Source organism: Mustelus asterias, chromosome 5, assembly GCF_964213995.1.
Source record: "Mustelus asterias chromosome 5, sMusAst1.hap1.1, whole genome shotgun sequence".
In the NCBI taxonomy this organism is placed as follows: domain Eukaryota; kingdom Metazoa; phylum Chordata; class Chondrichthyes; order Carcharhiniformes; family Triakidae; genus Mustelus; species Mustelus asterias.
The window spans coordinates 104,077,490-104,100,962 of record NC_135805.1 but is presented as its reverse complement, the minus strand read 5'-3'; the positions used below and the strand labels follow the sequence as shown (position 1 = coordinate 104,100,962).

The window sequence follows — 23,473 nt, the reverse complement described above, 5'->3', positions numbered from 1 at the left end:
TGGTTATCATCTTTTTCAGTTATTTTCCCTCTTTCTTTTGCCTGATATATCACATCCGTCTGCAGAGAATGGGTAGGTCTACTCCTTATGAAACTACTTGGAGGAATATGCAGTTGATCTGGCAGATATTTATTATTATCATTTTTACTTCTTCCCTTCAGAAAACCTTTGCCTTGATTTCATTCACATTTCACCCCATTGATATAAACAAAGTCAGCATCTTCATTGTTCTGTTTGTACAAAAGCTTTAAAACTACTTACATACCTGTTTCCACTGGAATAAATCAAGTAATTGGCCAAAAATCTATCTTTAATGCTGTTTCACATATTCAGGGTTGGGCCTACATGTTCAAAGGTTCACCTGGATGCACCACAAGCGTGTAATCAGGCCAACTTTTACCATGATTTAAGTTTAAAAGTTTATTTTATTTATTTTTGTCATAAGTAGGCTTACATTAACACGGCAATGAAGTTACTTACTGTGAAACTCCCCTAGTCGCCACACTCTGGCGCCTGTTCAGGTACACTGAGGGAGAATTTAGCATGGCCAATACACCTAACCAGCACATCTTTGTGGGAGGAAACGGGAACACCCAGAGGAAACACACGCAGACACGGGGAGAACGTGAAGACTCCGCACAGACAGTGATCCAAGCTGGGAATTGAACCTGGGTCCCTGGCGCTGTGAGGCAGCAGTGTTAACCACTGTGCCACCATGCCGCCCGATTTTCTGATGCCAAACTCTGCATTTGGGCTGGATGAGTTGCCATAACAACAACAACAACTGGCCTGTACAGGGAAAGCTTACCTATTCACAGTGCAGAAAAGTTTAAGAACCTGGACAGGATAAAAATGAGTAATTCTGATTTTTAAAAAATCACACTTATGATAAAATGAATTGATGTATAAAACAATATTAAATGCAGGACAAGATATATTCATCTCTTTTCTGTGAAGACACAAACTACTTGTTCTGTCTATAGTTATGAATTTGTGCTGCTTATTTAAAGATTAACTTTAATTTTCAAACAGGTACAATTTTTTGTAGTTGACCATGCTCACTGTATGAATGAGATTGTTTGAAACATGCAGACCAGTTAGTTTATAAATGCCAAAATTCAGGGACTTACAGTTCCGCTGCTTGCAATTCTTCCTGCTTCAGCTCTGATGAAGGGTCATCCAGACCCGAAACGTTGGCTCTATTCTCTCTCCACAGATGCTGTCAGACCAGCTGAGATTTTCCAGCATTTTCTGTTTTTGCTTCTTTTCAGGCCTGAGGAAAGAAAATGATATTGTTTTAGTCTGATGCTTACAATGTTTTGTTTTAGGCTTCTGTCAGTCAGGAAAGGACTTGCGACTTGTTTCTGTTTCGAATGAGCAGATTGAGGTGCCGTCAGGATTCCTACTAATCGGTGCCAAGTCTCCCAACCTTCCTGAGCACCTTTTAGTCTGTGCTGTGGACAAACGATTTTTACCAGACGATAATGGCCGAAATGCTCTATTGGGTAAGAGTCTTCTTCTTTGTCACAATATCTTTCATATTCTTCTTCGGAACAATAAAATACAAAGAAGTTATTGTTTACGTGAGGCTACGTCAAGATGTAGCCCCAATTCATGGTTAGCTCAGCTCAGGCCAAACTTATCTTTGCCAGTTTTTAAATAAAATTGTTGGGGTGCAAACTTTGCGTTCAGTTTGATCATTTAGTAACAGAAATTCAATGGGGCTCTGCAAAATCAAAATCCCGCCTTCAACCTATCCCATTCCCAAGTGCAATAATATGGACGGCACGGTGGCACAGTGGTTAGCACTGCTGCCTCACAGCGCCAGGAGACCCAGGTTCAAACCCAGCCTTGGGTGAGTGTTTGTGTGGAGTTTGTACATTCTCTCCTTGTCTCCGTGGGTTTCCTCCGAGTGCTCCGGTTTCCTCCCACAGTCCAAAGATGTGCGGGTTAGGTTGATTGGCTGTTTTAAATTGTCCCTCAGTGTCAGGGAAATTAGCAGGGTAAATATGTGGGGTTACAGAGATAGGGCCTGGGTGGGACTATTGTCGGTGCAGGCTCGATGAGCCAAATAGCCTCTTTCTGCGCTGTAGGGATTCTATGAAATTGTCAGCTGAATGGCTAAAAATGGAACTTTCAAGCCTGTACCTTCCGGGAATAAAGTTAAATAATAAACCACCTTATTCAATCTAAAAGTGATTTTTTAAAAGTATGTTCAATAAAATGTACATTTGGCCAAATTGTTTGTGCATATCAGTTTATCTGGTTGAACTCTTAACAAACTGCAGCATTTGAAGAGTTGATTAACCTTTTTAAAATGGTTTTCAATTGAAAGCAAATACATAAGCCTTTTAAATTTAATAAGTAATTATGATTCGAGCATTTTGCTATAACGACATCAATTTGCATTTACACAGCTCCTTTGGTAGAACCGATTGCTGAACAATATATGACTGTAAACCACATAAGGGCAGATGACCAAAAGCTTGGATACAGAGGTAGATTTTGCAGAGTGACTTAAAAATGGAAACAGAGGTGAAGTGATTTAGCGATGGAACCCAATAGCTTGACGGCTGAAGGCAAGGGAGCCATTGGTGGAGTGATCAAAATTAGGGATGCTCAAGAAGCCAGGATTAAGAGGAGTGCAGATATCTCAAGAAGGTTGTAGGGCTGGAAGAAATTACAGAGATATGGAGGGGTGTGGCCATCGAAGAATTTGAAAGCAAGGATGAAAATGCTAAAAGTGAGGTTTGCTTAATCAGAAGCCAAAGCAGAGAGGAGGGTGACCAAGTTTTTGTGCGAATTATACCATGGGCAGCAGAGTTTAGATTACCTCATTTTAAGCATTCGGAAGAAAATAAAATGCAAATTTGCACAATCTGTTTTTCCAAGGATCAAAATTTTCAAAAAGCCTGAAATGAGAGAAACTATGTTCGTGTTCACCATCAGGACTTGAAAATTCCATGGTCAGAATTTGATGCTTCCACTGGGGGTGGGATGGCAGGTGTATGAAACTGTAAAATTCTTGTCACCTAACAAATGACTGCTGCCTCTGTTGATACTTTAGTTGCTATGTGAGAGGTGTTGCTGAATGGTCACTTAGGGGCCAATTCCCACTGTGGCATAAGACCCACCTCAAACCAATAATAGGCCTGATGGCCAGGCTTATCCTAGACTTTCACTTCAGGCCACAGCCCCCAGGGTAAAATTCAACCCCATATTTATTTGAAGCCTCGAAGAAAGAAATTGCATTGCTTCATATTTTTCCAAGCAATGCATTTAATTTTCATTATTTTCATTAATTTTCATTGAAAATTTCATTTTCCAGACATTACAAATGGTGATTTTAGCCCTATGTGCTAGAGGGGGGAATTGAAATTGCCCGTGTTGTTCACAAGCTCTAGAACTAACAGCAGCTGACAGATTTGGATTTTCTCTTGCTCTTCTGAGAAACTAAAAGATACAGCAGAGCATGTCGTTCAGCAACACAAGTTCCTCATTTTCTTCTGTTTTACTTTTGAGCGTAATTATTTATTCACTGCAGGAGTTCAGCTAAGTCAGCTCAAAACTGATCTATCAGATGGAGTATGGCACCATAGCCCAGTAACATTTTCCCAGTGAAGAGAAAATTTTGACTTCCCCTAGTTTGAAGACAAGCTGATTTTGAGACAGTAAATAAGGAACACTCTCGTTGCTCATATGTTGTTGTGCCATTTTAATAAAATACTGAAAATGCAAAAGATTTTGCTATTGAGCAGTTATCACATTGCCAATGATGAGTACGTCACACGATATCAGGTCATAGTCCAAGGGTTCATTTGAAATCACAAGCTTTCGGAGTGCTGCTCCTTCATCACTTCGCTTGACGAAGGAGCAGCGCTCCGAAAACTTGTGATTTCAAATAAACCTGTTGGATTATAACCTGGAATCATGTGACCTCTCATCTTGTCCACTCCAGCCCAACATCGGCATCTCCACATCATAATGATAAGTACATATTCACAATTCTTGCGGAACACTGACAGCTCTTAAGCTTTTGATACACCATTTTCCCATTTAAATAAGGTCCTTGCTGTGGTGCATTGACACTTGTTGAATTTTGTGGGTCCACTGTGTTTATATTTTATGTTCATCCCTGTTTCCCTGTCATTTTGCTATGAGGCCATTGCATTTAGATACCAAGAAACTTCAATCATTAGGATACATTAGGTTGCAGTTTGTGTCCACATGCAGCAAGAGTTGGCCAACATTCAGGCTTGGACTGATGCGTAGCATTCATGCCAGAGAAGTGCAAGGCTAATGACTATTTGTAGCAAGAGAGACTCTAACCAATGGCATTACCACTGCTGAATCCCCCTCTGTCAACACCCTTGCGATTACCGCTGACCAGAAACTTAACTGGACTAGTCATATAAATGCTGTGGGGGCGATTCTCCCAAAACATTTCCAAGTGTCGAATTTGCATGAAAACTGGTGTAAATCATGCTGGTTTTTTCAATGGGAGTTTCAAAATGAATCTCCCACACTCTGTGCACTGCTGAGTGCGCTAGCATAAATCGTGCAGAAAAGCTGTGGGGCCTATTTCCGCTGGAGAGGCTGGCAGCATAGCCCTGAGGGGGCCACTGCACATGTGCCGACCTGTCAGTGCTGAGATTGGTGCATGCTCAGTGACTCTGCGCTGCCGACCTCCTAATTGCTGGCCAGCGACCCCTGCAACGTTGGCCCTCAGTCCCCCACCCCATCCATCTGACTGCCCAACCCTCTGGGGGGTCCTGATTTCCCCCCCCCCCCCTGTCTATCCAGCCAACTCCCCAAAAGTGGGAACCTATTGTAAGTCCCGCTGGAGTGAAATACTCCTAGCAGCGTGGGAGAGGCTAGCGGACCAGGAGACTTCAGTCCCGGGCCCGCTAATTATATTTAAATGCCCTGTTGAATATGTAATGCAGCTCCGCGCCTATTTCTGGCGAAGAGGTGAGGGGCGCTTGGGGCTGGACACCCAGCCGCGGATCACGCTATTGGATGGCAGAATCACCCCCTGTGGTTATAAGAACAGGCCAGAGGCTGGAAATTCTGTGGCAAGTAACTGTCAATCTGATGTCCCAAAGACTTGTGTACCTTTGTATCTACAAAGCATATGTAAGGAGTATAATGGGATGTTCTCACTTGCCTTGATGAATGGAGCTCCAACAACATTCAAGTCAATGTGCCTGAATAGTACTTTTCTAAAGGGATTCTTTAACAGGCATGAGGCCCCTAACGTATGTTTTATGGTGATCAAATACCTACATGTAGGCTCCATAGGTTTACCAGTGGGACTAACATCTGCTTGAGCAGCACCCTGTCCACCATGTTAAATGGTCACTCCCACCGCCACCACCAGTGCACACGGCAGCAGTGTGGACCATGTGCAAGGTGCACGGCAGCAACTCACCAAGACTCCTTCCACAGCATCTTCCTAATCTGTGACCTCTACCATATGGAAGAATATGCACAGCAGACTCCTGGGAACACCATCACCTGAAAGTTACCCTGCAAGTCACACAGCATCCTGACTTGGAACTATTGTTGTCCAGTCAAAATCCTGGAACTCCCTCCTTAACAGCAAAGCTGGGTTGCTTCTCGGCCTTTTGGCTAAGATCAAGTGTAGTATGGATTGGATGCTGCACTTGGTTGAGGTCATTGGGTTACATTGAAGCTTCATATGTTTCATATGAAGCAATTTTTAAAAGCGGCATCTCGGCCTTTTGGCTAAGATGCAAATGAGCTCAAGTCTTGGAGGAGGTGTTGCTTTGCTCCTCCAATCGACTTGGCTCATGTAGATCAGGCCCAGGACAGGGTGATTTGGTCGCTTGCCCTGTCTTGTCAGCCTGGATCTGAAATGTCTCAACTTGTTGGGACTTTGAATTGGATTTGATTTGATTGAATTGGAAAAGTATTTAAAAAAAGCTGGGTATAGCTACTTGGCCTTTTGGCTAAGATCAAGTGTAGTATCGACATGCTGTACTTGATTGAAGTCATTAGGTTACATTTTAGCTTCATTTGAAGCAATTTTTAAAAGCGGCATCTCGGCCTTTTGGCTAAGATGCAAATGAGATCAAGCCTTGGAGGAGGTGCAATGCCTGCTCCAATCAGCTTGGATCATGTAGATCAAGCCCAAGACAGGAGGTGAGCCCTGTCTTGTCAGCTTGGATCGGGAATGTCTCACTTGCTGAGACTCTGAATTGGACTTGATTTGATTGAATTGGATTTAAAGAAAAGCTGGGTGTAGCTACACCTGGTGGACTGCACTGGTTCAAGGGTAATTAGGGAAGGAAAATAAATGCTGGTTAGCTCGTGCCACCCAGGATGAATGAAAAGAATCATATTTCTATATTATTTGTAGACAGAGTGCTCCTCGATTTTTAACAGGTGCTGGCTTACTTTAAGAGGCACTCGAGACATCTGAATGACTTTTAACGAGGCCCCAGCTCTAACTTTATTTGTACGGGACTGTATCAACAAGTATTTATCGTGCACTTCTGCCTCTTGCTTGACTGTTCTGTGTGTGATCTTGTCTAAACTTTAACGTTGACACTACTTGTATTTATGAAGCGTAGGTGAGAATTTATTTTGCTCCCATCAATCCAATTCTCTTCAGCAATGAGACACGTCTGGATAATGCAAGCTATTCTGAAGTCTTGTAAGCAGAAAAAAGCTACATAAGATGCATCGCATGAAAAGTTCATATAAGGCGTCTCATCTGAGCTAGTCTGTGCTGACTGGCAGCATTCGAGAGTGGGACTTTCACCCCCAGGGTGTTAGTTACAGGGGAAGGCCTGGTGCTGGCTCACCATTTCCTGATTGGCTTGTGCTTCAGTGGGCCTTCCTGAGAACAGACAGCCTGGGTCTCCCATCAGTTTTCCATCTGACAGGCGAATCCCCCAAAGCCTCAACAAGATTCTACACTTGATGTCTATTCTTTCCAAAGACACTCATACAGGATTGGCTAAATATATTTTGGGTTTATTTATTGAGATTTAAGCACATGAGAACAGATATGCAAAGGTAAAAAGCTTGAAGACATCAGCAGAGCTGTGTGTGCTCTGTCCTGCTTACAAACAAGGCAAAATTGAGATCGGGTCACATGATACACTTCCCTTCTCATGAGGGCATGCTGCTATTCCTGAAAGGCTTATTACAACCAGGTCAATTCATTAGGTTGGGACTGGTCATGTGCATTAACTCTTTTTTTTCTCTTTATAGATACTGCCAGACCTGCTGAGTATTTCCAGCATTTCTTGATTTTATTTTATCTGCAATATTTTGCTTTTGTGGGACTGATTAAAAATTTATAAGATTATGTTCTAATAACTCTGCCCAATGGCACTGATTCAAGGCAGCTTTTAATTGTTCCATCACTGGTGGCCGTGTCTTCAGCCTCAGGCTTGTTGGGCCCTCAGCTCTGGAATACCTTCTTACAGCTGTCCACCTCTCTTTCTTCCATTAAGGCATTGCTTAAAACCTACTTCTTTGGCCAAACTTTCAATCATCTGAACTCATATTTTCTTAGGTAGCTCAGTGTCATATTTTGTTTCACAATGCTTCTGTGTAGCATCTTGGGATTTTGTATCACTATAAAGGTACTATAGACATATATATATATTGTTGTGGTAGACATTATGTTTAGTAATCTGCAAATTAGTTTGACTAGTGAATATAATCTCCAGGTTTACTTGTAGCATTAAAGTAGGATGTTTTGGAGTGAGTCCTACTTGTTAAAAAAGGATGGCATAAATTTACAGAATGAACTGAGAAGTGGCAAATAGAGAAGTGTGGAGTTATATGTCCGGGGAGGAAAGTCAAAGAAAGGATCGCGTATATGGTGACAAAACTCTGTTAGGCATGGCTAAAGAGAGAGAACTAGCAGTTCAGATAAATAATGCCCTGAAAGCGGGATAAAGCCATACAAATGGCCAAAGCATTTTTGGTTGGCAGTGTTCATTTTTGCCGCATCACTAGGGGGAAGCACTTCCTGCACAAGCTAGCAGGGTTAAAGCGAACAAGTTGACTTGATACAGACTAAACTAACAACAAAGTTCAAGTTACCCTTTTTCACGTCTGTGCAGTCTTTAATCAATTGAAATTTCTTGTATCGACTACTACCTCTGATTTATCACCCGCTCCCTCTTAAAACATGCTCCAGACAATTCAGTTAATGGTGAAGATAGATAATCAGGAATTTTAATTAAATCCTCAACTTCCAATGTTTTAGAAAAAAAAGAATGTGAATAGACTATTCAAGAAAAAATTACTACTCAATATGTGACCCAAAACAAAGACCCTGGGATTAAGATTCCCACTACCTACCCAGGGGCTTCTTGCATAGAGCATGAACACACTGGGCCTAATGTGAGGAGGTAACACTCTCTTGTAACTGAGATCCCAGTACAGATTAGGGACTGGAATGAATTGCTGCTGGAAAATTATGTTTCTCTTTCCTCTCAGTTGTTTGTTGCAGTGAAAAGGATGCCAATCACATTGTGCTTGTTCCAAACGACAAACAGTCGCCATGCCCCTGGCGGCCGCAATGTGGGTCAAGCGTGCACTTGCAACTGCACCTGATGCTTTTCCAGTCGGCGGCAGGAGTTATAGTATTTTAGGTTTCATGAATAGGCGCATGGTGCACACAAAGATAGAAAGACTTGAATCTATGTGGCACTTCTCACAATCACTAAACACCTCAAAGCATTCGACAACCGATGAAGTCCATTTTGAAGTGTAGCCATTGCTGTAATGTAGGAAGCACAGCAGTTACTTTGTACTCAGCTAGTTGCCACAAACAGCAATGTGATGATGACCAAATAATCTGTTTTCATAGAATAGAATCCCTACAGTGCAGAAGGAGGCCATTCAGCCCATTGAATCTGCATTGACTCTCTGCCAAAATATCTTACTTAGGCCCTCTCCCCTCCCCTATCCATAGAACCGTACACATTTACCATGGCCAATCCATCTAACCCACACATCTTTGGACTGTGGGAGGAAACCAGAGCGCCCGGAGGAAACCCACGCAGACACAGGGAGAACGTGAAAACTCCACACAGTCTCCCAAGGCTGGACTCGAACCCGGGTCCCTGGCGCAGTGAGACAGCAGTGCTAACCACTGTGCCACCGTGTCATCCTTTTGTGTGAACTTGATTGAATATTTGCAAGGACACTGGTGATAACTCACTTGCTTTTTTCAGCATAGTCCTGTGGGATGTTTTACATCCATCTGAGAGCAGAAGGAGCCTCTATTTAATGTCTCTTCTGAAACACGGGACCTCTAACACTGCAATATTGTCTTGGAATATCGGCTTTGATTTTTGTGCTCCAACCCCTGGCGTGAGGCTTAAACCACGTGTTTCAGAGATGACTGTGCTACCAATTGAACCACAATTGGCACAGGAATAAAGAGGCAATAAGTTTATACTGATTGTTGTTTTGGGCACTCTGTGCAGTTTTGGACATCTTGTTATTGAATGGACAATTATATAGGATGCAGCATAGGAGAAGGCTATTTAGCCCATGATGTCTTAAGGAGCAATTTACTTAAAGCTACTCAGCTGCCTTTTCCTCATGGCCCTGCACATTCTTCCTTTTCAGGTATTAATCCAGTTTTCTTCTAAATGCTTCAATTGAACCTGCTTCCATCACACTTCCAGGCAGTGTATTCCAGATCTTAACCACTTGCTGTATAAAAAATGTTTTTGCTCATTTTCCCATTTCTTCTTTTGCCATTACCTTAAATCTGTTCCCCCTGGTTCCCTTCTGCCAATGGGAACAGTTTTTCCCCATCTATTTTGTCCAGACCCCTCTCTCCCTTCTCTTACCCCAGGGAGAACAGTCCCAACTTCTCCGATCTATATACATGACTGATGTTCCTCATCCATCTTTTCTGCATCCCCTATGATGCCATCACTTCTTTCTGAAAGTGTGGTCGCCAGAACTGAGGCCAAACCAGTGTTTTATACAGGTTTAAGATAACTTCCTTTCTTTTGTGCTCTACACCCCTATTGATAAAGTTCAAGATGCTGTATTCTTTATTAACCACTCTCAATCTGCCCTGGCACCTACAATGACTTATGCACATATACACCTGGGTCCCTCTACTTCTGCACTCCCTTTAGAATTGTCTCTCTGTGCTCTTCCAAGCAAAATGAATCACTTATTAAAGCATGTTCTGTTTGGTTTCTCCAAGTATTTGTTAGGGCTAAGAAACTATGGGATAACTTTAATCCCCAGAATTGGTGTGTTTGGCTGAATGTGATGCAAAAATGTGGAAAAAAACCCACACTTTGAGTCTACTTGCTTCCAGTCGGAAGATAAAAACAGAAAGTGCTGGAAAACCCAGCGGGTCTGGCAACACCTGTTGGAGCGAAACAGAGCCAACGGATGGGATTCCACACTCTTGTCCATGGCAGAATCCATTGTGAGTGAGAATGGAAAATTTGGTGTTCCGTCCAAAATTTCATTCACTTTCAGCAGCACTGGAAAATCCCAGCCATGAACAAGGATGGAAAATTTCAGTCCAAAGTTTTGAGTCCAATGTAACCTTTATTCGGAAGAGTGGGAGGAAGGCAAGCTCCTTCCTGATTTTTCAAGCAAACCTATCAGCCTCTACCTCCCTTCTCTCTGCTTCCTGGCTGCAGCCTGGTGCTGAGGGCATGTCAGCCACTTAGTCGGGAAAACTGAGCCCAAAATGGTAACCCTGTCTTGCTGTTAAGTTTGGCAGATCTGAAGGAAGCCCATTCTTCCAGATTTCCTGTCCACTAAACTGCAGCCCCACTCCCCCCACTTCAGTATCAGAGCCTACAGTTTGAATATCGACATTGAATATAGTAATCATTCCATTGATCCAAACAATGAAGCATTTTGATGGCGGAATAGACTATTTCTTTTCTGGTTGGAAAGTCTACAATGAAGAGTCAACACTTAATTTTGTCAAGTGATGAGAGAGAATAGTTGAAAATCCTTTTCCTTGAAGCATGTTGGAACATGGGCTGATTTGGCAAATGTAATAATTAAGGCAGAAGTCACAGCACCCTTCAAGGGAAAAGTGGATAAGTATTTGAACCAGAGGAAAAAGTTAGAAGTTTTATTTATTGGTCACAAATAAGGTTTACATTACCATTGCAATGAAGTTACTGTGAAATTCCCCTAGTTGCCACAGTCCGGTGCCTGTTCGGGCCAATGCACCTAACCAGCACGTCTTTCAGAATGTGGGAGGAAACCGGAGCACCCGGAGGAAACCCACGCAGACACGGGGAGAACGTGCAAATTCCACACAGACAGTGACCCGAGCCGGAAATTGAACCCGGCTCCCTGGCACTGTGAGGCCGCAATGCTAACCGCTGTGCCACCGTGCTGCAAGATGCAAGAAGGTGCAAGACTTTTGTGAAAGCGTGCAATTAGTTTAGAATTACACTGGCCGGGACCCGGCATATACATGATGGGCTGAATAGCTTCTTTCTATGCTATAAACATCTGCAGTTTATGATTCAATCCCAATGGCACGATGCTGAAAGCAGGAACTAGAAGTTGTTCTGCCATGACCTTACACAGCCCTCTGTTTTGTATGAGCTCAGCAATGTTTTCTGAGTCATGTTTCCCTTTGGTGGATACAGATCTTGTACAAAATGTGCAAGAGCGTTGTTTTGCATGCTTAATTTATTTAATTAATGGCATTAATATTTAACGTGTTCCATTTTCTAGCGTTTCTGTTTAACATGTTGCCGAGTGTTCAAAGTGGCCATAGATGGCAAGCTGTATTCTTATCCTTGACGCGGGTTCTTGTAGATAGTTATTTTTTTATGATGACAATTCTACTTGAAAATTACAAGATTTTTTCACAGAAACCCTTCAATAGATTTGAATGTTTAAAGATGAAGAAGACCCAACATGGCACGGCTAAGGAGATTACCTGCCACTAGCTCCGGACTACCTCTGAGCCACAACCATATGCCACAAACTGTATCTACAGTTCCCGCACCACCGAACAGACCAAGGGAATGAAAGCAAAATACTGCGGATGCTGGAAATTTGAAATATAAACAGGATCCGCTGGAACAAAATTCAGCAGGTCTGGCAGCATCTGTAGAGAGGGAAACAAGAGTTAACATTTCAACTCCGTATGACTCTTCAGATCTTGACCAAGGGAAACCGCCTCCAGATATTTAGCATTCCAGATGTTCTCCGCACATTCCAAACTGCTTCACAGCCAGTTAATTACTTTTAAGGATGTAACTGTTTGCTTTTTCACAGGCAAACACAAAGAGCCTATTTGCATACAATACTGAATCTCAAAGGGCAGAATCAGTAAATTTGCTGATGACACCAAGATTGGTGGAGTAGTGGATGAGGTGGAGGGCTGTTGTAGGCTGCAAAGAGACATAGATAGGATGCAAAGCTGGGCTGAAAAATGGCAAAAGGTGTTTAACCCTGATAAATGCGAGGTGATTCATTTTGGTAGGACTAATTTAAATGTGGATTACAGGGTCAAAGGTAGGGTTCTGAAGACTGTGGAGGAACAGAGAGATCTTGGGGTCCATATCCACAGATCTCTAAAGGTTGCTACTCAAGTGGATAGAGCTGTGAAGAAGGCCTATAGTCTGTTAGCTTTTATTAACAGGGGGTTTGAGTTTAAGAGCCGTGGGGTTATGCTGCAACTGTATAGGACCTTGGTGAGACCACATTTGGAATATTGTGTGCAGTTCTGGTCACCTCACTATAAGAAGGATGTGGAAGCGCTGGAAAGAGTGCAGAGGAGCTTTACCAGGATGCTGCCTAGTTTGGAGGGTCGGTCTTATGAGGAAAAGTTGAGGGAGCTAGGGCTGTTCTCTCTGGAGCGGAGGAGGCTGAGGGGAGACTTAATAGAGGTTTATAAAATGATGAAGGGGATAGATAGAGTGAACATTCAAAGACTATTTCCTCGGGTGGATGGAGCTATTACAAGGGGGCATAACTACAGGGTTCATGGTGGGAGATATAGGAAGGATATCAGAGGTAGGTTCTTTACGCAGAGAGTGGTTGGGGTGTGGAATGGACTGCCTGCAGTGATAGTGGAGTCAGACACTTTAGGAACATTTGAGCGGTTATTGGATCGGCACATGGAGCACACCAGGATGATAGGGAGTGGGATAGCTTGATCTTGGTTTCAGATAAAGCTTGGCACAACATCGTGGGCCGAAGGGCCTGTTCTGTGCTGTACTGTTCTATGTAATATCCCACAAACAGCAGTGAGATAATTGAACAGTTTACTTTGTTCCTGGTGGTGTTCGCTGAGGGATAAATGTTAGACAGAAATGCTGCCATGGCATCTTTAATATCCAGGTGGGTGGTACCCAAGTTTACATTTTGTCCAAAAGAGAGCAGTCCAATCTCATTTTGCGTTTATACTCCAATCTTATACTTGTCTAGCACTGAAGTGCTGGCTGAGTGTGCACTCAAAATCATAGAATCATGGAATCCTTCAGTGCAGAAGAAGGCTATTCGGCCCATCAAGTCTGCACCGACCACAATCCCACCCAGGCCCTATCCCCACAACCCCATACATTTACCTTAACTAATCCCCCTGATACTAAGGGGCAATTTAGCATGGCCAATCCACCTAACATGCACATCTTTGGACTGTGAGAGGAAACCAGAGCACCCGGAGGAAACCCACACTGACACGGGTTCAAGTATCAGAATAGACCTCACCCCACAACCTCTTGACAAGCTTTACTTGTTATGCTGCTTTCAGTTTTGCAACCAGTGCTTTTGCACCAACTGTTCACATGGGACACACTAATTTCTTAATCTTCCACTTGAATGATCTGTCCGCATGCATTCAAATAGCTCAATAACACTGTTCTCCTCCTACCTGGCTCCCTGAATTACCTTGACTCATATCCATATTTTGATGTCTTACTTTTCATCATTTTAGGGAAGCTGCATGAACAAAAGTGCAGTCAATTTATTTCCCTATTTTGTGTCAGGTGTGCCTGATGTGCCATACTTTGGTACAGTTTCCCTTACTGTTTGCATATTATATGTACCTTTTAACTGACTCCCCTTGGAAGACATTCGAGCAATGGTTACTTGCTGGAGTGCATGGGGAGGTGACCCTGTGACTCTTCATGATGCTTCTTAAATAACCATGAAATTGCTTCTGCTACTTCCTGGGGCATCAGCACCAATTTGTGGTGTGAGGAAGCAGTGCTGGAAAAACTGATTCTGCATCACCTTTAGGGGCAGCAGTCTCTTCCATGCCCACTTGACTCATTATCCCTGCTGTTGGGAACTTTCAGATCCAATGCTAGAATTTGTAGGCCATTCTTGCAGGCAGGATCTTCTGGTCCGCTAATGGTGAACCCCTAATGTGGGTTTCCTGGTTCACAAGATCCCACCACCAGCCAATGGCAGGCCACCTCCACCACCACGAAACATGCCCGGAGAGGGGGGCGGTGTGGGTAGGGGCACTGAAAATTCCTCCCCATGATGTTCCTCTCTTAGCCCACCATTAATGGCTATAATTCTAGCTGCTTTTGACCTCCCCACCTTCATGAAGGCATAGCTTAAAACTTCAGTCTCTTGCCAAATTTTTAAAAATATCACCTCCTTTGGTTCATGTCCTTTCTTCGTAATGTCTCTGAACAGCACTTTCGGAATTATTTCTACATTCAAGATAAGGGCTATGGGGATAAAGCGGGAAAGGGGAGTTGAAGATTATCAGATCAGTCACGATCCCATTGAATGCTGGAGTAAACTCGATGGGCTGAATGGCTTCTGCTCCTATGTCTTGTGGTCTAAGATGTGACATAAACTTCAGTAGCTGTTGATATGATAGCATAGTTCCCGGCTTTGTAATTAAGAAGCATGGCAAATAATACAAAGAATGCAAATCCAAATCCCATTACAGCAGTCTGAGATCTTCAATTCAGCTTATAAAACTTGAGAATAAAATAAACAGAAAACGTGACATAAACCTTGTGATTAAAGCCAACTGGTTCGTTTTGCTGTTTAGGGAGGATGATTTGCCCTCTTTATTTGGTCTGGTCTAGATGTGAATCTAATTCCAAAGCAACATATCAGGCTCTTAATTGCTTTCTGCAACGGACACTCACTCAGTTGCATTGGACTGTTGCAAACACAGACTACATTGGTTCAAGAAGCACCATCCCACTTTCTTAGGGCACCGAGGGTTGATTAATAGATGCTGGCTTTGCCAGCGATTCTACTTCATGAAATACAGTGAGACCAAAATAAACCAACAGAGAAGATCATGGCGGTGAAGATGTTTACATGATCTCGTTGCTCGTATCTTTTGTGAGGTCATGGGCCAAGAGGTGCAGTTGAAGCAAGTTTGAGTTGTCACATCTGATAGATGAGAAATACTCCAGTTACAGTCTGGTGGTGGAGGTGAATATTGGATCAGTGACCACAGTGCTGATAAAGTGGATTTCTCTCTGAACTTGATTGCGCCAAACATTTTGAGTGATTCCGAGGCTTGCGGTTTGTAGGTAATGAGGGGGGTCAGGAGATAAGACACTTGTTAAGGAGTTCTGAGCTGCTGTCCTGCTCTCATGGTTATGGTTGATGTTTAATCCAGTTAAGCTGGTCAGTGGTGACCACCAAGGATGGTAATTACGATGGACCTGACAATAGTAATACCATTTTAGGTCTGGGAGTTAGCTTATATTTTTCTTGTAGGCAATGGTCAGAGCTTGGTATTTATGCGGTGAAAATATTATCTGCCAGTTTTTAGCCCAAATCTTGAAGTTGCTGAGGCCCTGCTTGATTATCAAAGCTGGCGGACAGGTTCAAAACGATTGTCGAAAAGGCTAATGGAAAGTGGCCTTTATCTCAAAAGCCCTGATACACATAGGAGAGGAAGTATGGTTCAGTAGTATAGAACCTTGACCAGTCTACAGTCCTTTGTGTATAGGAGATTGAGGGTGGGATATTACGACCTCACTCGTCCCGAAACCATAATATCCTGAGGTCAACGGATCTTCCCATTGTTTGCCCCTCACCCACTCCGATTCCTGTGGCGGGCAGGGTGGTAAAATTCCAGCGTGAGGGTGATCTGATCGAAGTGTTTAGAATGTAAAAACAGATTTAAAGGAGTTGATATGGATAGACTGTTTTCTCTGGTGGGGAAATATAGAACAGAATCTTAAAAGGAAAATTAGGCCCTACAAGAGTGAAATAAGGAACCACTGCTTTCACAGGAAAGGCTCAGAAATTTGGAACTCTCCTCCAAAAGGCTATGAATGCTAGGATAGTTGGAACATTCCTGATTGAGGTAGATAGCTTGTTCAGAAAGTTGCTGTGCTATATAAAGATTTTCACACTGTAGATTCTCCCAAGAGTAGTCCTATTTGTGACCTTAGGACTGAAGGAGTGTCATTGATAAAGCAACAGAAAATGGTTTGGGTTAGAGCCATTAGCATGAAGAACTCCTGCACCAATGCTCTGAGACTACTTCCATAGTATTAAGGAATGCTGCTTGATCTTGAGGCAAACTTACAGAAATTTCACTCCTATATGGCCGAACTTTAATTTTAAGGTTCTGTCCTATATTTCTCCAGTAAGAGTTTTAACAACACCAGGTTAAAGTCCAACAGGTTTATTTGGTAGCAAATGCCATTAGCTTTCGGAGCGCTGCTCCTTTGTCAGATGGAGTGGCAGCGCTCCGAAAGCTAATGGCATTTGCTACCAAATAAACCTGTTGGACTTTAACCTGGTGTTGTTAAAACTCTTACTGTGTCAAACAGGGCATACAGAGACACAAAATCAAGTTACAGAATACTGATTAGAATGCGAATCTCTACAGCCAACCATGTCTCAAAGATACAGACAATGTGAGTGGAGGGAGCATTAAGCACAGGTTAAAGAGATGTGTATTGTCTCCAGACAGGACAGCCATGAGATTCTGCAAGTCCAGGAGGCAAACTGTGGGGGTTACTGATAGTGTGACATAAACCCAAGATCCCGGTTTAGGCCATCCTCATGTGTGCGGAACTTGGCTATCAGTTTCTGCTCAGCGACTTTGCGCTGTCGTGTGTCGTGAAGGCCACCTTGGAGAACGCTTACCCGAAGATCAGAGGCTGAATGCCCGTGACCGCTGAAGTGCCCCCCCACAGGAAGAGAACAGTCTTGCCTGGTGATTGTCAAGCAGTGTTCATTCATCCGTTGTCATAGCGTCTGCATGGTTTCCCCAATGTACCATGCCTCGGGACATCCTTTCCTGCAGCGTATCAGGTGGACAACGTTGGCCGAGTTGCAAGAGTAGGTACTGTGTACCTGGTAGATGGTGTTCTCATGTGAGATGATGGCATCCGTGTCGATGATCCGGCACGTCTTGCAGAGGTGGCAGGGTTGTGTGGTGCTGTGGTCACTGTTCTCCTGAAGGCTGGGTAGTTTGCTGCGAACAATGGTCTGTTTGAGGTTGTGCGGTTGTTTGAAGGCAAGAAGTGGGGGTGTGGGGATGGCCTTGGCGAGATGTTTGTCTTCATCAATGACATGTTGAAGGCTCCGGAGGAGATGCCATAGCTTCTCTGCTCCGGGGAAGTACTGGACGACGAAGGGTACTCTGTCCACCGTGTCCCGTGTTTGTCTTCTGAGGAGGTCGGTGCGGTTTTTCGCTGTGGCGCGTCGGAACTGTCGATCAATGAGTGGAGCGCCATATCCTGTTCTTATGAGGGCATCTTTCAGCGTCTGGAGGTGTCTGTTGCAATCCTCCTCATCCGAGCAGATCCTGTGTATACGGAGGGCTTGTCCGTAGGGGATGGCTTCTTTAACGTGTTTAGGGTGGAAGCTGGAGAAGTGGAGCATCGTGAGGTTATCCGTGGGCTTGCGGTACAGTGAGGTGCTGAGGTGACCGTCCTTAATGGAGATGCTTGTGTCCAAGAATGCAACCGATTCCGGAGAGTAGTCCACGGTGAGTCTGATGGTGGGATGGAACTTGTTGATGTCATCATATAGTTGTTTCAGTGATTGTTCTCCATGAGTCCAAAGGAAGAAAACGTCATCGATGTATCTAGTGTATAGTATCGGTTGAAGGTCCTGTGCAGTGAAGAAGCCTTGTTCGAAGCTGTGCATGAAGATGTTGGCATATTGAGGTGCGAATTTGGTCCCCATGGCTGTTCCGTGTGTCTGGCTGAAGAACTGGTTGTTGAAGGTGAAGACATTGTGGTCCAGGATGAAGTGGATGAGTTGTAAAATTGCATCTGGAAACTGGCAGTTGTTGGCGTTGAGTACTGAGGCCGTTGCAGCAATGCCATCATCGTGGGGGTTGCTGGTGTAGAGTGCCGAGACATCCATTGTGACGAGGAGTGCTCCTGGTTCAACTGCTCCATGTGTGTCTAGTGTATAGCATCGGTTGAGGGTCCTGTCGGCCGACGTTGTCTACCTGATACGCTGCAGGAAAGGATGTCCCGAGGCATGGTACATTGGGGAAACCATGCAGACGCTATGACAACGGATGAATGAACATCGCTCGACAATCACCAGGCAAGACTGTTCTCTTCCTGTGGGGGGGCACTTCAGCGGTCACGGGCATTCAGCCTCTGATCTTCGGGTAAACATTCTCCAAGCTGGCCTTCACGACACACGATAGCGCAAAGTCGCTGAGCAGAAACTGATAGCCAAGTTCCGCACACATGAGGATGGCCTAAACCGGGATCTTGGGTTTATGTCACACTATCAGTAACCCCCACAGCTTCCCTCCTGGACTTGCAGAATCTCACTGGCTGTCCTGTCTGGAGACAATACACATCTCGTCAGACCCCACTCGGAGTACTGTGCTCAATTCTGGTCGCCTCACTATAGGAAGGATGTGGAAAAGATTGAAAGGGTGCAGTGGAGATTTACAAGGATGTTGCCTGGATTGAGTGGCATGCCTTATGAGGATAGGCTGAGGGAGCTCGGTCTTTTCTCCTTGGAGAGACAAAGGATGAGAGGAGACCTAATAGAGGTGTATAAGATGTTGAGAGGCATAGATCGGGTGGACTCTCAGAGGCTTTTTCCCAGGGTGGAAATGTCTGCTACGAGAGGACACGGGTTTAAGGTGCTGGGGGGTAGGTACAGGGGAGATGTTAGGGGTAAGTTTTTCACACAGAGGGTGGTGGGCGAGTGGAATCGGCTGCCATCAGGGGTGGTGGAGGCGAACTCAATAGGGTCTTTTAAGAGACTCCTGGATGAGTACATGGAGCTTAATAGGATGGAGGGTTATAGGTAGGTCTAGAAGGTAGGGATGTGTTCGGCACAACTTGTGGGCCGAAGGGCCTGTTTGTGCTGTAGTTTTTCTATGTTTCTATCTCTTTAACCTGTGCTTAATGCTCCCTCCACTCACATTGTCTGTATCTTTAAGACCTGGTTGGCTGTAGAGATTCGCATCCTAATCAGTATTCTGTAACTTGATTTTGTGTCTCTGTATGCCCTGTTTGAGAGCAGACTTCCACTCCATCTGATGAAGGAGCAGGGCTCCGAAAGCTAATGGCATTTGCTACCAAATAAACCTGTTGGACTTTAACCTGGTGTTGTTAAAACTCTTACTGTGTTTACCCCAGTCCAACGCCGGCATCTCCACTTCATGACTATATTTCCCACCAGAGGAAATAGTTTATCCATATCAGCTTTGCAAGACAAACTGTCTTGGAGTCTATGAACAACTTGTGTTACATGTTGCAGTCAACCAAAGTAGGCGGATGGGCACTCTTCTAAATTTAACTGAAAATCCCTTTGAATTAAGGCTTTTGAAGAGTCACTGTCCACTGGGAGGGGACTTTAACTAGTATATATGTGCCATCCTATGGGCCTGTCACCATAGTGTTCATTGTGCTATGTATCAGACCATTATGGATGATGCACTTTTACTTTCCATTGCAGATTTTATCCAATTCTTGAGGGTGTCAGACTTGTGCTTCAGGAGAAAATACAGTTTATTTTTATCAATAGTAATCTGATGATGTCAATCTAAATGTACAAATATTAAACTAAATTTAAAACTTGCCTTCCAAAAAGAACTGAAGGATTTGAATGTATTTAAGTCAATCTGCCAGTTACAAATAGGGACCATTAAGATAGTAGATCACCATGGTGTCCTTTCACCTCTGCTACCTGGATCTCCGTGCCGCCAAGACTGAGGAGCTGGAAACCTTTGACCAATTGCAAGGGCCCTGTGCAAAATGAGCTTGAATATTTTTATTTAAGAAAGTGGTGCACCAAATCTTTATTCCTGTTAACTGCATTTGTCCTCAATGTTTTGTAGGTTTCTCTGGCAATTGTGTTGGCTGCGGCGAAAAAGGATTTCGTTATTTCACTGAGTTTTCCAATCACATCAACCTGAAACTGATCACCCAGCCCAAGAAACAAAAGCACCTGAAGTGTTATCTGATTAGGAATGCACAGGGCAGTCTTACTAAAGGACCCTTAATCTGTTGGAAAGGCACAGGTGAGAGCTGGATTGTGAAACTTGTGGGGGGGAAAATATTGAGAACAAGACATCAAACCTAAGAAATCTATTAACCAGGTTCTGTTGAAAACAAATTGGCACAGATCAGTGAAACTGATTTCAGTTGATTCTGGGGACTGATAAGCTACTATCATCAAGAATATTTCACACTCCTATGTTATGTTTGAGAAAGCAAGGAACAAAATGATAAATGTCTCTCCAATTCCTCAATTTTAAAATTGACATCCCATGTTCAAATTCATCCATGACTTTGATCCTCCCTATCTTCGTGGCCTTCTCCAACGCTGTATACAAAAGCCCTGTGCTCCTCCAATTCTGGACTTTTGCTCATCTTCACTCGATTGCTGCACCATTGGTGACCATGCTTTCATCGAGACCTTCAGCTTGGGAGTTCCCTCCCCAAACCTCTCCACCTTTTTATTTTTAAGATGCTCCTTAAAAAAAAAACAACTCTTTTGACCAGTATGTCCTCATGTCACCTTCATTGGCTCGCTGTCAGTCTTTGTTTGATTCTGCTTTTGTAAAGCATCTTGGAGTACTTTCCTACATTACAACCACCATATCAAAGCAAGTTGTTGCTGCTGCAGATGTGCTGGTGAAATCTCCGAGCGATCTCAAGCATAGCTTGTTTGGAAGATTGAAGAATTCAAACTGGCTGCGATGGTGAAAATTCCATTTTTGTTTTAACAGAGGGCAGGACACAGCAGTCATCCTCCAGTTCCACTTCGAGCATTCCCTCACAACCTCCTGAGAGTCCAGCCTCATCCACCACGGTAGCATCAGCAGAGAGCATTTCTGGAACTAATCAGAATGCATTAACTGGATTCCAGCAAGCAGGTGCTCCAGTCTATCTCTTAAAATTAATCAGTATTCTTTCCAATAGGTCTTTCATTTTTTAATTTAAATCTTAAAATTTATAAGCACCAATTAGAGGGAGCAGGGGTGGTGAACTGAAATTTTGGCAGGGGCACGAAAGAGGCAGTATTGGATCAGCCATCCCTTAAATGTCCTGCCTGAGTTTGCTTTCTATCTATGTCAGTGAAGAGGGAAATAGTCTGAGGGTCAGTGATGGCATTGGGGGCAGTTATTCTGCTAATATTTCTTCCGCGGCTTAGACAAAATTGAATTTCACCCCATGCTGCCTCCACTTAATATGCCATTTATGTAATAACTGGACTTGTCTGAATAGCATAAATGAAGCAGTTAGGGGTGATTTTATGTCTCCATAATCTTCATGAGGAGTCTTTCCTGCCACGAATTTGGGCACATGCCGATCTTCCCATTTCCCCACCCCACCTCCCCTTGGCTCCACACCAAGTCCACAAGTTCATTTGACTACCCTCATTTCAATTAATGTCATTGAGTTCAATGTTTTCTGTTTATATTAAGGTTCTCACAGGTTTTGCATTTTGTAATGATTTTCATTTTTGTGCTTTTTAAAGCTGTGATGTATGATTTTGTTTGGAGGATTAATTGGGATGGAGTGCAGACAACCATTCAACTGTTTTGTGTCTACGCAGGCAGCTCTATTCGGGAGGTGAAATGAATAAACCAGATAGCTAGAGAACAAGAGAAGCCAAGGAGATTTGGATTTAGCTAACTCTGCAGATCTTTGAGATTGTGAGGCAATTATATTAATTGAGTGAATTTATTTGTTTGGATATTTTTACGTGCATTTTCATGACTCCAGTCAGCTGTGGCTCAGTGCATAGTCTCTGAATCAGAAGTTGGTCAGTTCAAGTCATCTGGAGACCTGACCACAGAAATCTAGGTCAGCACAATAGCGCAGTGCTGGGGTGTGCTATATTGTCAGAGTCATCTTTTGGAAGAATCATTAAAGCGACTGTCTCAGGTGAACGTAAAAGATCTCACGACACTATTTTGCAGAAGAGTAAGGAAGTCCTATTCAATATTTATCCCTCAATCACCATCACTTAAAAGAGATTTGGTCATTCGCACTTGGCTGTATGTAGTAGTTTACTCTGTGGAAATTGGCTGCTGTGTGTTGTTTATTACAGCAGTGACTATACTTGAAAAGTACTTCACTGGTTTTCAAGCACTTTGGGCTATCTTTGCAAAAACACAAGACATAGAAGCAGGAGCCCTTCGAGTCTGCCCCACCAATCAATACGGTCATAGCTGATCAATGCCGACCTCAACTCCTTTTCTGTGCCATTTTCCCACAGCCCCACAATTATTGCAAATCTTTCTTCCTTATTCATGTTTTGATATGTTAGATTGGAAGTTGTATTTATATGTTGCACTTTTATTGTCTGCTACATTGTAAACAATTGTGTTCAAAAAGTATTTTTTCTTTACATTGAATGGATTTTTAGAAAGAATTACCTTTGAAGGTTACCTATAGTTTTATAAAATGGTGGCAGGATAGTGGAGAGCTTCTGTGTATCTGGAGAACATATTGTTATATTTTGGAAGATGAGAATGTGTCTTATTGGAATTGATGACAAAGTGGAAGGTTAATGTTCTTGTCCTCTATTCCTCAAGGGGAAAAGGAAGGGAAGTTCTGTGATACTGGTGGCAATCTTCCCAGGAACAAGAAGATAGTATGCCTGTACAGGAGAGTTTATGTACCTCAGCACTTCTGTGCTTGTCTGAGAATTGTTTCCTCATTTTCTCACTGACTATTAATTAACATTTTACTGTGCACTTCAAGTTGTTGAATTTTGAAAAATATGGGAACAATGTTATTAAGAATGTGATGTCTCCTTGTACTCATGTCTGCTAAAAATCTGTTTTTTTTTCTCTGAACAGCACTGCCCTTGACTAGACTTGTTTGTGTTTGCAGGAGCAGCGGCAGACCAGGCTCTTTCTCGGACTGTTACAGGGATTTCTGCAACTCATAACAACAGAGATTCATCCAGGCACCAAAACCCAGTGAAGGCCAACAACTTTTCCTGTCAAAATATGTCAAGGCCTTCAGTGATAGGTACAGTACCTGTTTGTCTGGTCTTCCAATGTAAACCGTGGCTCAGT

The 23,473-nt window shown here is 43.3% G+C and overlaps 1 protein-coding gene and 1 pseudogene across 1 annotated transcript in view; both read left to right on the top strand.

Moving 5' to 3' along the window:
• Positions 1-23,473, top strand: part of greb1 (growth regulating estrogen receptor binding 1) — a 161,598-nt gene that overhangs the window by 12,251 nt on the left and 125,874 nt on the right. The window contains exons 3-6 of the mRNA XM_078213125.1: positions 1,329-1,505; positions 20,276-20,458; positions 21,170-21,316; positions 23,286-23,426. Coding sequence (XP_078069251.1) covers positions 1,329-1,505; positions 20,276-20,458; positions 21,170-21,316; positions 23,286-23,426 — 648 coding nt within the window. The remainder of the gene's footprint in view (positions 1-1,328; positions 1,506-20,275; positions 20,459-21,169; positions 21,317-23,285; positions 23,427-23,473) is intronic.
• On the top strand, positions 5,612-5,815 carry LOC144494533 (U2 spliceosomal RNA; annotated as a pseudogene).